This window comes from Gigantopelta aegis, chromosome 10 (assembly GCF_016097555.1).
Source record: "Gigantopelta aegis isolate Gae_Host chromosome 10, Gae_host_genome, whole genome shotgun sequence".
Classification (NCBI taxonomy): Eukaryota; Metazoa; Mollusca; class Gastropoda; order Neomphalida; family Peltospiridae; genus Gigantopelta; species Gigantopelta aegis.
The window spans coordinates 80,321,221-80,336,834 of record NC_054708.1 but is presented as its reverse complement, the minus strand read 5'-3'; the positions used below and the strand labels follow the sequence as shown (position 1 = coordinate 80,336,834).

The following is a 15,614-nucleotide window of genomic DNA, read 5'->3' as shown; positions in this document are numbered from 1 at the left end:
GGGCCAACAACATAAAGGTTGTTTAGTTTAACTGACTGTTAATCTGTTGTTGGTACAAAAAAAAAAAAAAAATGAAAGTGACCGGTAGGTACGTATGCAGGACATTGTACAGGGACGGGGGCGTAAACTGTTCTAAGCGATGTTTATAGATAGAACAGTTCCCCGGACAATATTTTGTTTTTAAATCGCTTCAATCAGGGGCATTTCAACGAACCCTCCTCTCCACCCCCACCCTACACACATTCTTGACCAGGCTGCAACATGTAAGGGCCAAATTTTAAAGCTGTATTTTCTAGAAATGTGTAATGTTCATTAGTATTGTCTGCTACATTCAAGAATGTGGCACAATGACCAAAGAAAACATTTGTACTAGCGATTGCTTAACGGATGATTACAGTAAATGCCTTTGTGAAACTGGCCCCGAGTCACCAATAGATTAGGTATATCAACGTTTTAATAAACGTTGTATATTAGACCTTAAAAGTTACATGGTAGGTTTCCCATAGGGTGGCTATCTGCCACTTTTTAGGGTGTATAACAATATAATGTGTATACGAATTGTTCATTGTTTATTTAAGTTAACTAACAAGAATATTCATCAATGATTTAGAAAATGTGTCTTTTAAGAGATTATCTACAAATATTTTCTAAGTAATACATTTCTTTTTAGCTGAACATACTTGTCTCACGTTTTTAGGAATAAACTAAAATGTTTAAAATCTTGGACATGATTCATAGGTTCAGCAACATTTACTTCATCCCAAGATTAGTGGGATTCATGTGAAATGAAGCCCATAGGTAAAAATAAACAGGAACATTCGCCGCATTTAAGACTATTGACATGAATTCAGATAATATCTTAATAGAAATGTCCCATAGGCTATCAGATGACATCTTATTTACTGTGTAACTGGAGGAAATTTTATAACGAGAGATTTTAAACGAAATTTAAGTAAAGATTCATCATCATGTTTGCTCTCATTACATAAATAAAAATAACAATGAAATAAAATAAAGTAAAATAAACAAATAAACCTACATATTAATCGATACCATACATAATTTTTGCGTATATAATAACTCGATATTGTGAAACCTGTGCAGTGGCTTCCCAAAGAATCCATCACCTAAAAACTGAAATTTTACATGAAGTAAACATCAGGTATCCATTAAAATAACCCAAAGCAGACAGTTATATCTATAGGCGTCGGGTGTATCCCTACCCTTTCCTCGACTATGAAACGGCTAGGCGTCTAGAATATATATAAGCACTGCCCTTCACAAGATGAAATTAAAATTAATAACGGTTCCTCCTGTGCTACATAATGGTATTGAAACATGTGTTGCCTTGTCATTGAATGATATTACATGTATGTAGTCTGCTACTACCCTAACTTGGACTTTTCACCTTTAATATATGTCCATGTATAACTCTCTTTTTTTCAGGTTCTTAATGTGAGTCCCAGGCTTAATTTTAGATAATCCTTTATCTTCGCCAAGATTGTTTTTTAGTTTTTTTAGGCTTGGACCTTAAATATGGAAGTTCCTGGTAGGCCTACACTTCTTTTCTGGTATGATAGCTTTTCCTTGATCACCAGTTAAATACATAATATGTACATATATATACAATATAAACACTTTGGCACTAACAATTTACCGTTACCTGATAGAAAAGGTTGAAATATGATAGGGATAAACATAATCAATTGGAAGATATGAGGTTTTCATAACAGATCAAAAGTGGTTTTCAAATACGTGTTTTAATTATTTGACATTTTCTATACTTTCCATTGCCTGGACATGTACGAGGTTTTGACAACAAAAAGATAATAGATTTCTGCTTCTGAAAGAATAAAAAAGTGAAAATCGCCAAAACTGCACATACAAGGTTTTCTTAGTTCAGCAACGATATGCTATGCAAAAAGTTGCAAGAGCCAAGTCTTTCGTCACGCCTGAAAGATTGCTACCAACCACCTCGGCCTGTAAACTTTACTCCCTGCGGACTTACTATTAGATTATGGGGTGGATGGGCTGTAATAATGAAATGGAGCCGTCTGAGTGGGGATGGAAGTTAGAAGGTAAAAAACTCATTCTGGTGATGACAGACAAAAAGCCCTGCTCCAGAGGCACTTATTCAGATCATTCACTTGGCTAGGCTAGGTTTTTAACATGTTCATATACTTCTATGGTTTCGAACACGCCTATTTCGAGTCCGGCTTCCGATAAGATTGGGGACCAAAAAATAATAAAATAATGGTGAGGGGAGGTTAATAAATTTTGACTGCGTCTTTAAACATATATACACTTAATCTATAACTAAATAATAAATAGTTTGACGCAATTTTAGATGGGTGGTCTAAAATTAAATTAAATTAAAAATATAAAATTAATTAATACCCCAGAGGTTAGGAGGAAGGGTAGGAGGGTTGGCCCCAGCCCACAGAAAAGTTATATTAGAAAAGTTTAAAAGTTATAAGAATTACCAATCATATTTCGAACCTTGGTGTGACCAGACGGAGCCGGGGGAGAGGGGAGGACAAAGATGATTCGCTGCAACTGTTCGGGAGGGTGCACTACTCAAAAGTGTACCTGCAGAAAGCATGAGATGGAATGCACCAGTGCATGTGGGCATTTTAACTTTTTTTTTTGCTTATATCCAATTAAGGTTCAAGCACACTGTCCTGGGCACACACCTCAGCTATCTGGGCTGTCTGTCCATGACAGTGGGTTTGTTGTTAGTTGGTTAGTGGTTAGTGAGATAGAAGAAGGTGTAGTAGCCTTACACCTAACCACTGAGCCGATAAGAACTCGCTCTGGGTTGGAGCCGGTACCTGGCTGCGAACCCTGTACCTACCAGCCTGTTGTCCGATGGCTTAACCACTGTGCCACCGAAGCCGATATGTGGGCATTGCCAAGATGGCAACTGACAATATGACAAATGAGCCATGATAGAAAAGGATGATGAACAAGACTGCGTCTGAGAAACAATAAGATAGGATAGTATGTGTCATGACGTCAGTGCTTTTCCCAGAGTTGTGCCTTGTTTACGACATTGATGACGTCTTGACGCCAGTACAAATGCAATGTCCATTCCAGGAACTACTGTTATTTTTTTGCTGGCGGCCATCTTGTTTTTTAATGTCATTTTTTAAAAATGTTCCCATGTATCAAAATTGTCCAACTTTTGATATGTTGTTCTCCACATCGAATAATACAATAAACGATCATAAAACGTTTTGTTGCAATTTGTTTGGGGTTAGGTGGTATATTGACACGCCTACCAACTAATTTTTAGGGTAAAATGTTGGAAATACATTTTTCCCGAATATCTGTATCATTTTTGCCCGAATTTGAGGTTTTGCCCAACCCCCGTCTCGTACGCTTATGAATATTTACATTAATCAACTGTAGTTCAAAAATAAAGTCCTTTTTTTTCATGAAAAACTATACTTTATTTTTATTTTTTTCTTGTTCAGATATACATTTAATAGCAGATGTAAATTTGTTATTATAATTTAGTAAAATACCAAGATAAGTGAATTGGTCAACAACATCAACCAATACACCATTGTACAACCATTTCCCCTCATCTTTCACTTTACCACGATTCCTAAATATCATAATTTAGTTTTCAGTGTATTTACTGTTTGTCCCCATTTCTCATTATAGCTGTATAGTGTATCTAGCATCTGTTGTAACCCTTGTATAGTATCAGAAAAAAACTATATTATCTGCATTAGCTCGAGTCACCTCCAGCCCTACCCCTTATTGATATTGATATGTGGAGTCGACAATTGCCAAATCATTACATAGACTTTCCTCTAGCCTTACCCCACACATATCAATATCAATAAAGGGTAGGGATGAAGGTGACTCGAGCTATATCTGCATATAACAACAAGAAAAGACTCAAATCTCTAAATAAAATGTTTCAACATCCATTTACAATAAATTTCATTTTTATATCATTTAAATACAAAGACAATAATATCGGGGACAATACTTCTCCTTGCATTAAACCCAATCTAATTAAAATTAGCTCCATTATTACTGATAGACCCAGTAGAGCTAATTTTAATCAGATTGCATTAAACCAAGGTTACATCTAAAGAATTCATATGAATAGCCATCTCAGACTTTAACAGCAGAGAATGAATATCGGCTTCTGGCGCGAAAAGAAGAGGTGACTTCTGTCGGAGTCCCCCCCCCCCCCCCCCCACACACACACACACACACCGACCCCCTACTGAATTTCGAAGTGCCACGAAATTTCAATGCATATTACACTATAGTGTAGAATATAGTGTTTCATGCTGGTTGATTTTAGAATAATATGAGTGCCTTTTAAAAAAATTATTATTATTATTAATTTTTTATTATTATTATTATTATTATTGTACTCCATTCTGAGAGATCCTACATACAATGCTGAGACTCGGTGACGTAGTGGTACATCAGTTGGACTTAAGGCTGGTAGATATCGAGTTCGCATCCCATTACTGGAGTGAATCCAGCTTACGCTTGAACCGAATTACCACTTCAGGAACCAATCAAATTAATTTGAAACCATTTAGTGGCTGAACGTACGTTTGGATTACACCCAGTGTGAGCTTTAATGGCACTAAACTGGCATCCCTCTCACTAACGATTAACCATCAACTCCAGTCCTGGACACAAAGGTGGACTGATGTAGTGGTTAAGCCATCGGATATACTTACTGTAACTCTCCTACCTTTAATTACCATTAGATTTCCCCCCACATTTTTGTCCAGACAGAAATCGTAAAAAGACCATTACAATGACACAGATCCACATTCTAGGTAGTAAGATTGTTGTCTATACTGACTTCACTGAGATATCCTAGGACAAAAAGCATAGTTTTGCCTTCTGCCATTTTGCTTCCTCTTTTTAATGAAATACACTCCAAGAGGGGTGGAACGATGTGACGTAATCTAACGTCATACATGGCAATGGATGTTTATATCCAGTGCCGTCTTATCGCATGGGCACACTGGGCAGTTGCCCGGGGATCTCGCGATTTTAGGGCCCCAAACATTCAATTTTAAAAATAACATTTAAGATTCATAAGGGGATTAGGGTCCCCAGTACATTGCTTTGCACGGGGGCCTCAAATATTCTTAAGATTGCCTTGTCTATATCTATACATATATCTATATATAGTCAGCTTAGACCTTGGAATGTTTATGCAAAGTGAGCCATATGTTATATCTGTCAACAAGACGACGTTCGCAGGTTACTCGTTGGCGTTGTTTCACGGGGTGACTTGGCGAAATCTCACCTCGAGACAGACGGGGAGAAATATTGGATTCAATAAGTCGGCCATTGTACCACCGCGTGTCGTTCGTTTGCGGTTAATGACGTGTGTTAACTGGACCCTAGCGGAAGAGTAAGAGACACCGCGGTGTGACCACTTCACTCTGACACAGTCGATCTCGGTTTGTTCGGATATTACCAGCATGGCGCAACCCGAGAATGAACGGATTGGACCAATTCACAGACGATATTCACACCCGTGGATGATACTTATAATCATAGGTAAATAGTAATTACTTTGAATGAACCAGTTGATTTCATTGCATTTTATTTATTCATTTATTTAATTATTTATTATTAATAATAGCAGTAATAGTAGTGACACTACTACGACTACTACTATTACTGCTGCTGTTACTACTACTACTACTACTACTACTACTACTACTACTACTACTACTACTACTACTACTACTACTACTACTACTACTACTACTACTACTACTACTACTACTACTACTACTATTATTATAAGTACATGTACATGTTTTGTTGAACTACGTACGTCGTAGGTCTGCTCGTATTGTAAGCTATGCTACTAAACGTTTCATCCAGCAAAACAGGTGACGTAATTAACACGCATGAACCAGTTTAAGTGCTTATTTGAAGTGCAGATATACTAATAAAAAGGTAGCTATTTGGATAACAATTAGCTATTAAATAATTTATAAATATTGATTGGCTTTAGAATTGAATGCTTACGCTCATCGAAACTGGTCTCCCTACGCTGTCTCTGTGTGTGTGTGTGTGTGTGTGTGTGTGTGTGCGTGCGTGTGCGTGTATGTATGAGTGTGTGTGTATATATGTATTATGTGTGTGCTCACATGCTCACCTCTAAACCCGTTGAGATTCAGCACGTGCGTGTATGTGTGTGCGTGTACAAGGGGAGGTGAAAACATTTTAAGCCTCACATAACCAACTTGATAACTAATTTGTTATGATGTCCTCCACCCTTTTTGTCGCTTATCAAACACAAAATAACAACTTTAGCTTGGTGCACTGAAATGTGATCGCGGCCTGCTTTTGTATCTAATGAATAATTGAAACGTTTTATAGATACATTACTTGTCAGAGAACATGTTTTATATTCACCTGGTGTGAGAGAACATGTTTTATATTCACCTGTAGTGGCAGACGGTATTTTTACATGGTAAGCATAATAACATAGGCTTGGGCAAATCCAGGTCGAATTTTTATGCTTAGCACTTTGTATGGCAATTTTAGGGTGGGATTTAGTTCAGTCGGTTGAGTGCTCGCTTGATATGCTTGCGTCGCAGGACCGAACTACCTTGGTGGATCCATTCAACTGATTGGGGTTTTCTCGTTACAACCAGTACACCATAACTGGTTAAAAGCCGTGGTATGTGCTTTCCTGTATGTGAGAAAGTGCATATAAAAGATCCGTTGCTACATTAGGTAAAATATAGCGGGTTTCCTCCGGCTACGAGTCAGAATTACCAAATGTTTGACTTCCAATAGCCGATGATTAATTAATCAATGTGCTCTAGTGGTGTCGTTAAACAAAACAAATTTTACTTGTATGGCCATTTTGGTCACTGATTATGAATCCGGTGGATTTTTGGTTCTGTTCTGAACAAGAACACATTTGAATTTATTCAAAATGACGGTCACATTTCATCATATTTCATATCAGTGGATTTTAAGGTTTTAGAACCTACACATACGTGTAATATATCAATATATTGGTGGGGTGGGGAGGTCGTAGATGACACAAATGGCACATTTAAATAGCATAGGCTTCATAGAAAGCAGTTTACTGATTAGATAGGCACCTGTTAAAGGGACACACCCTAGTTACGGCTAGTTGTTAACCATTACGGCGTTGTTTTTCGCTATTAAACCCATTTTTTCACAAATAAAATTGCACTTTACTTACCGTTTATTATTTAGAATATACATTTCCATTCACCTGAAGTGTTTTTTGGTAATCCTGGTAATTCTGGTGTTTGTAATACCACAAAATGCATTTTTCGTATTTCTGAAAAACGGACGCACGTTTGAGAAAAAAACGTTGAGCAGACAAGGTCTAATCTATTTTTAGACGGGATATTTCCATTTCAATGTCACAGACGTTGGTATACCACGTGACCGTTATCATTTTGGTTCGGTTTGTTTTCTCGTGCACGGTTCGCGCAATCAACATCCGATTTGTTGTTGTTCATTTGTGAGATTTTTCTTCACAGTTCGTGAACATTTTCAGTAACAATAAAGTTCAGACAAGTAAGTATCTCAATACAAAACGTTACAAACCCTTAAAACCAATAATTTTGCTAAGTCCTACGATATCTGGAGAGGGGATACAACCAGGACAGAACAGTTGGAACATGTCCAGGAGAGGTGAAAAGAACGCACCCCAAGTCTGTGAAATTTGTCGTGACGTAGGCATTGTTGTGCTTCGAGCGACATCTACCGGTGACATCAGAATACAAACTTTCAAAATTACTTCAAGCATTTGGGACATGGGGATTCCCATGGTATTTATCGATATAAAACCTGCTTTTTCACTCCATTTGATAAAAACGTGCTCTAAGTGTGTTACAGGTTTGTAGATTAACCAAATTATAATTTATTTTCGCTGGATGGAACTAGGGTGTGCGGCTTTAAGCAGTTTTCATTTTGGTTGGTAGACCTAGTGGTGAACCTGTTGATAGTCGTCACCGAACAAGTTGTGTTCTGCCCACACTGTATGTGCAGACTACACAGGACAGTCGATTCTGTCATCCCTTCTCAGCAGTAACGAGGTAGACTCGTGTTTTGGTGTTAAATACGGTTAGCACATGACCCAGTTACGGATTGTTCACTCAACCTGCTGACAAAATATACTAGTCACAACAAGTTATGTGTCAGTATTAAATTCTACCTTACTTTTTCAAAACTTCAAAAACAAACGTCAGTATATATAACAAAATGTAGGTTCGAGTCCTGGTTAGAGCATTGCAGAGTGCATGTACCACGGTCTTTTACTCATGGCTTGTTTGGTCGCCCGTAGAAAGCTTGTGGCAAATACATAAAACAAAACAAAAATCTAAATTGTTTTACTTTTAAAACGGTTTGGGTTTTTAGGTTTGGTTATTATATATATATATATTTTTTTTTTTTTTTTGAGGGGGGGGGGGGGGCGGAGGTGGTGCTAACTGAATATTGCATGGTGCACGTAAAACTCCCTTTTTTATGTTATCACTTTCTTATATAATTAGGGTTGGGGTGGTATATATTTCTTTGCAATCTGGATTCAGATTACCACATGTCAACAAGTAGCGAGACATCTGCCAGTGAGCCATTCCACCAATCAGCGGCTGTAAAAGCGTTTCCGAACTACTCCGAACTATATCGTAGAGTGATCAATAGCCGCGCACGTAATTTGTTCTAAAGCTTGCGAGCAGCGCAAACCAATGACGTCACAATTATCAACAAATGATAAAACAACACTTGCTGGTCCGTTAAAACTACATTCCCTGGAATATTTTTATTATTTAAGCATATAGAACAGAAAAATAATTACGTTTGGTGCATATATGACGCCACACTCCGCATTGGTTTCACTACGCTGGCTTATCCAGGTCAAAAACAAAGCCATGATTTTGAAAGTGGAACACTTTTGACGGGCTCGTACCGATCTTGGTTTTCATTGGCTTATCACAAGTATAGAATTCCCCAACAAAAGATCACGTGAGATTTCGCAATTTTTGAACAAATTTAACTGTCTTGAGTGAAGGGTCGTCTCATATCTCCAAAACATATTTATATCCACAGAGGTATGGTACAACGCCTTTCCAGGGGTCGGTGAGTGGGGGATTTGCCGTGAAATTTTGACAGTGGCCAGCTGTTGGCATACGCGTTACATGTAAGGGGGTGTTACTAATTACGTAACGCTCTAGGGGTAGAGGAAGCGGGTACTGTGTTCGATTTACGTAACATTTTTCAAGACTATATGTTATTTTTATTCATTACTTAGACCTAAAAAGGTGTTTTTTGGAAATGCGCGGTCAGTCTAGGATCGATCCCCATCGGCGGGTATACAAAAAGACCATGGTATGCGATATCCTGTCTGTGGGATGGTACAATCCCTTGCTAAAACAAAATGTAGCGGGTTTCCAAGGCGCGTGTGCAGGGATTTCAGCGGGGTTGGGGTTATAGACTGTGTTAAGCGAAGTTTATATGGGGCCATGCTCCCCCCAAAAATACATTTCAATTTTTTTTAAGCTTGGTCAGTAAGGGTTTCGACCTCCAATACCCTCCCCCTGCACATGCACCCGATTCCTCTCTAAGATTATATGTTAAAATTACCAAAAGTTAGACATCCAACAGCAGATGGAAGGAAAGATAGGATATGTTTTATTTAACGACGCACTCAACACATTTTATTTACGGTTGTATGGGGTCGAATGATTATTAAATCAATATGCTTTATCTTTGATGTCGTTAAACAACACACACACACCCCCCCCCCCTAATTTTACCCTTTCCAAACGAAATAATATTTATTTGAATTTGTCGATTTTAACACGTAAAATTAAGAAGTGAAAACGTTCATTGTCTACTTTAGTATATTTTATTTTTAAAATATATACATGATTAATGTGTTACTAGTATACAAACTAAACTTTGAAAGTTCTACTAACACTTTATAAAAGATCAATTCTGAAATAGGAAGGTACGACTGTCGATAATACGTTGTCAAGATCAAACCGGTTTTAACTAAAGACTCTAGTACCGTATCCTCAACCGAACGTTCTTCGTACAGCGCAAGATTTCTCTTTTAATTTTTTGAGACGAACCCTACAATTTGAAATCGGCAAACGCACGTGTTAACTGAAACTGACAACAGGCTGTCGTTTGTGCTTTGCCGAGCTATGGCGGCACAGTGACTCCTTACCTTATAAAATTATGTTACGAAAACGTTAATTTTTTTGGTTGTTTTTTCTGGCTGTTCTGGTGTTTATAATAGCTTAAATCGAATTATAGCTCTAAAACTAACCCTAACCCTAAATCTGACTCTATCCATAAACGGGGGTGGGGGGAGGGGGACGATAGCCCAGTGGTAAAGCGCTCACCTGATGCGCGGTCGGTTTGGGATCGATCCCCATCGGTGAGCTATGTGGCTATTTCTAGCTCCAGCTGTGCATCTAGACTGGTACATCAAAGTCCGTGGTATGTGCTATCCTGTCTATGGGATGGTGCATATAAAAGATTACGTGCTACTAATGAAAAAAGGTACCGGTTTCCTCTTTAAGACTGTATGTCAAAATTACCAAATGCTTGAACGAAATTTTTCTTTAAATCACATTTCTTTTTAGAAAACTTAAAACTTTCTCAGAGGAATGTAATAACAAAAATGCAAATGAGACTAAAAACAAACACATGTCCGGTGAACAGATTAAAAACGACCCACGCTAAGGAAACAAAGAGAACCAGTCAAATACTTTAAGTACTAAAAGAGACCGCTTAAACAACAAAGGAGAAGCTGACCAAAAATACTGGGTTGATTTTCTTTCCTGATTCAGCGTGTCCTTCAACATTGACGATTTGTCCAGAAATCGCCTTTTCGTTGGTTGTATACTAGCTGCGTTGTACGGTATTCCCATTACACGAGATAGCCGCCCAGAGAACCCACCTGTATCTCCACTATGGCCGTCACAGCAGTATTCAGCGCTCTATTTAAACTTGTGGTATTCGGATCGGGTGAGTGGCTTCTCCGTATACTGCTACCTATCTATATGAGTAATACACATGTTTAGAAAGTGCATGTTTTTAGAAAATAGTTGACCCGTACCCCTCTATATCAAAGGCTCTAAAGACTAACCCAACCCCATCCCTCAGTCGGTCGAGTGCTCGCCTGAGGTGCTTGCTTCGCAAGATCGAACCACCTCGGTGGATCCATTCAACTGATTGGTTTTTTCTCTGTCCAAGACGTGCACCACTACTGGTCAAAGGAAAGTGCATATAAAATATCCCTTACTGCTAATGGAAAAATGTAGCGGGTTTCCTCTGATGACTGTCAGAATTACCAAATGTTTGGGAAGGACTTTCCTTTGGCACTGTCACTAACCCTAACCCTAACCCTAACTCTCTATGATAAGTATTTATAATGTCCTTTATACGTGACAGTGCCAAAGGAAACTCCTACCAATGTTTGACATCCAATAGCCGATGATTAATTAATCAATGTGCTCTAGTAGTGTCGTTAAACAAAACAAACTTTAACTTTTCAACCTCGCAGACCTGTTCTATACATCTGATAATAAGGTGTGAACTCGTGTACAAATGCTGTATCACGGTTTTAAAAAAAATGAATACATGTATAATAATAATAGGCTAAAAGTTGTTCAGTTTATAACCAGTTGAATGTGTATGCTCGTCGACATCTGTAGAACCAGTGGGGATGCTCAATTTGGCCTAGAAAACACATTGGAGCTCGGTCTGGGTCTGGCGAGTAAGGTACCAGTCGAATAAGAAGGTTTGTTATGTTTAACGACAGCACTAGAGCACATTGATTTATTAATCATCGGCTATTGCATGTTAAACGTTTGGATTATTTTGACGTATAGTCCTAGAGAGGAAACTCGCCAACGTGTTCCCTCAGTGGGAAGGGATTTTTTATATGTACCATCTCACAAACAGGATAGCACATACCAGGGCATTTGATATACCAGTCGTGATGCACTGGCTTCGAAAAACACACCGCTGCGTTACAAAAATGGTGGCAGCCAAAATCTTTATTATTAAACACTGTTAATTTAGCTTTCTATCTGTATAGGATTTTGATAATGTTTAGTTTTAATTATATTATGGATTTATCTCGGAAGCAAAGAACAGGCGCGCGTGCTAAGGGAGTGTTTGGGGGTCGAACCCCCCTAGGGCATCCACGAGTCCAAAACATTGACAATAATTATACTAAGGAATAAAGTAAAATAGCATTGTGCATTTTAATTACATCGCTAATCCTGCCATTGTATTGCATTCCACACATTCGACTTTTGTTTTCCCTCCATGTCTCATAGGTGTATAACATAACCGGCGGTAAGCATACGGCAAAATGACGTAAACAGTATAATTAAATGAGAGTGCTCTTCAATGCACGGGTACTCGAGTCCTGTGAACGGTCTCGAGTCTTACTAGACTCGGCCCGTGCCCTAGTACTCGAGTACCTGTGGAGACCCTAAACCCCACCCCCTCCGCTCAAGCCACATTTCTTCTTTGTTTGTTTTTTCAATACGTCTTGACACACATCCCATACATTTCGCTCACTTCAGTCAAGACACACACCCCTCACACACAAACACACACACACACACACACACACACACACATACACCCCTCACACACCCCTCACACACACACACACCCCTCACACACACACACACCTCACACACAAACACACACACACATACACCCCTCACACACCCCTCACACACACACACCTCACACACACCTCACACACACACACACCTTACACACATACCTCACACACACACACCACACACACACACAAACACATACACACACACACGCCTCACACACACATACACACACACACACCTCACACACACACACCTTACACACATACCTCGCACACACACCACACACACACATACACACAAAGACACACACACACACACACACGCGCCTCACACACACAGAAACACACACACTCACTCACACAAACACACACCTCACACACACACACACACACCTCACACACACACACACACACACACACACACACACACACACACCTGTTAAAATTCCTCAACACGCGCCTGAGAGAGTTTGCCTGTGACGCAAGGAACAACCACCTCCACCCCCTAACCCACCCCCTTAGAATCTGCTGGAATGTGTTATTATGTGTATGACTCAATTGAGTATGCCCCCTTAAAAATTCAATAGCCCGCCTAACTGACATCAACTGGTTAAGGCCGTGACAAGCTGTTGTAGGTACATTGTATACGTTATACGTAGAAGACCGATAAACGCTGGAGCGTATTGTGTGTTCAACGTACGTTTTCCGGGGCATCTATTTCAGTGTGTTGTATTATAACTATTTAATGTGCATTTTTTAGATATACTGAGAGCACGAAATAAGGGAACACTTGGTATTGTGCACCACATATCAGTCACCAGTTAGCATCGTAATGTATTAAAGGAAGGAACAATCAAGGCATTTGGCCTGGCATGCATATTCAACGATATATAATGCACATTATTGCTTAATATCAACAAGTATAGTCGTATTAATTAATAAAACGGTTAAATGTGACGTGGTCTGTACCTGTGGTTCCTGATCGGCAGGTGTATATTTAGACGGTCCCCAGACACTGTGTCTAGACATACTAAAAAGACGTGCCTCTTTTATTAAGATCACGAGGTATTGTTTGATAGCCGCGCGGACACCCCTCAAATCGTAATGGACATTATTAGCCGTCCTGCTTTATTACTGTAAGTAATTCTGTAAAAACCTTTATTAAGTAGACTTTCCCATCTAAAATCACAAAAGTGACCAATTACGTAGTCCCAAAGAAAAGAAAATTATCACTTGGGTATCGTGAGTGGTCGTTTTTACTCGAACGTACCCTACTAATAGGCCTAATAATAAACATTTTTTCTTTGGATTTTTTTTTCAAAGAGAAAAATACCATAGCTCCATTTCGTTCTATTGATGCAAATTGAAATATATTTAGATAAATAGTTTATTATACTATCAAGTTGTTTATGTTGTTTTACAAGTTAGGTTGATAAAAGCGAAGAGCCTTGTCATAAATTAGAGCGTTTGTTTACACTGTGCTTAGAGGATTTGGACGGAGCTGACGTCACTTCGCCCCAAGCTATACCACCGAACGTCACAAAAACGAAACAAAATGGCTGCCCCAAGTTAGCAGGAATAATCATGGTTTTTTATTAAATCTAAAATTACGTGTTTTTCATTTGTTAAAGTGTCAGTATGTATTGGTGGTCAGGGTATGCATCTTTCCAACACATAAGGCTCTTATTTGAGTTTACCCTCCCTTTAAAGTACAATGTGTAATGGGGAATGAATGTCAGTCGTGAGCAGTGACTCAATTTCAGTTCTAAAAATAACTTGCTGTCACTATGGTTGAGGTCTTTGGTTGCAGTCTCTTTTCTGTTAGTGTTGGTGTAATTCAGTGTTTCTTACCATCTGTATATTTTAAGTGGTTCAGTTTAAACACCTGCATCAAAGTTTTTTTTGTTTAGCGACACCTCTAGAGCATATTAATTTATTGGATGTCAAAACATTTGGTAAATTTGACATCTAGAGGAAACTCGCTACATTTTTCCATTAGTAGCAATAGATCTTTTATGTGCACCATCCAACAGACAAGATAACACATACCGCGGCCATACCAGTCGTGGTGCACCATCCAACAGACAGGATAACACATACCGCGGCCATACCAGTCGTGGTGCACCATCCAACAGACAGGATAACACATACCGCGGCCATACCAGTCGTGGTGCACCATCCAACAGACAGGATAACACATACCGCGGCCATACCAGTCGTGGTGCACCATCCAACAGACAGGATAACACATACCGCGGTCATACCAGTCGTGGTGCACCATCCAACAGATAGGATAACACATACCGCGGCCATACCAGTCGTGGTGCACCATCCAACAGACAGGATAACACATACCGCGGCCATACCAGTCGTGGTGCACCATCCAACAGACAGGATAACACATACCGCGGCCATACCAGTCGTGGTGCACCATCCAACAGACAGGATAACACATACCGCGGTCATACCAGTCGTGGTGCACCATCCAACAGACAGGATAACACATACCGCGGCCATACCAGTCGTGGTGCACCATCCAACAGACAGGATAACACATACCGCGGCCATACCAGTCGTGGTGCACCATCCAACAGACAGGATAACACATACCGCGGCCATACCAGTCGTGGTGCACCGACGGTGATTTTTTCGTCCCACCCAGTGCAACACAACTGGTCAAAGGTCGTGGTATGTGCCTTCCTGTCTGTGGAAAACTGCATATAAAATATCCATTGCTGCATAAGTAAAAATGTAGCGGCTTTCCACTGATGACTATGAGTCTGAATTACCAAATGTTTGACATCCAGTAGCCGATGATTCATTAATCATTGTGCTCTAATGGTGTCGTTAAACAAAACAGTACTTTTGACTTTTTACAACGTCACATTCCATTCTACTTGAAAGTAATTAGTTTTACATGGGATTTTTTTAACTATTAAAAGAAACAAAAACAAGCAAA

The 15,614-nt window shown here is 39.2% G+C and overlaps 1 protein-coding gene across 3 annotated transcripts in view; it reads left to right on the top strand.

The window, feature by feature from the left end:
- The first annotated feature begins 5,252 nt into the window (after positions 1 to 5,252).
- Positions 5,253 to 15,614, top strand: part of LOC121382800 — a 41,043-nt gene continuing 30,681 nt past the window's right edge. For all 3 annotated transcript variants that reach the window (XM_041512419.1, XM_041512418.1, XM_041512417.1), the window contains exon 1: positions 5,253 to 5,556. In XM_041512419.1, the coding sequence (XP_041368353.1) occupies positions 5,478 to 5,556 (79 nt within the window). In that variant the 5' untranslated portion in view covers positions 5,253 to 5,477. The remainder of the gene's footprint in view (positions 5,557 to 15,614) is intronic.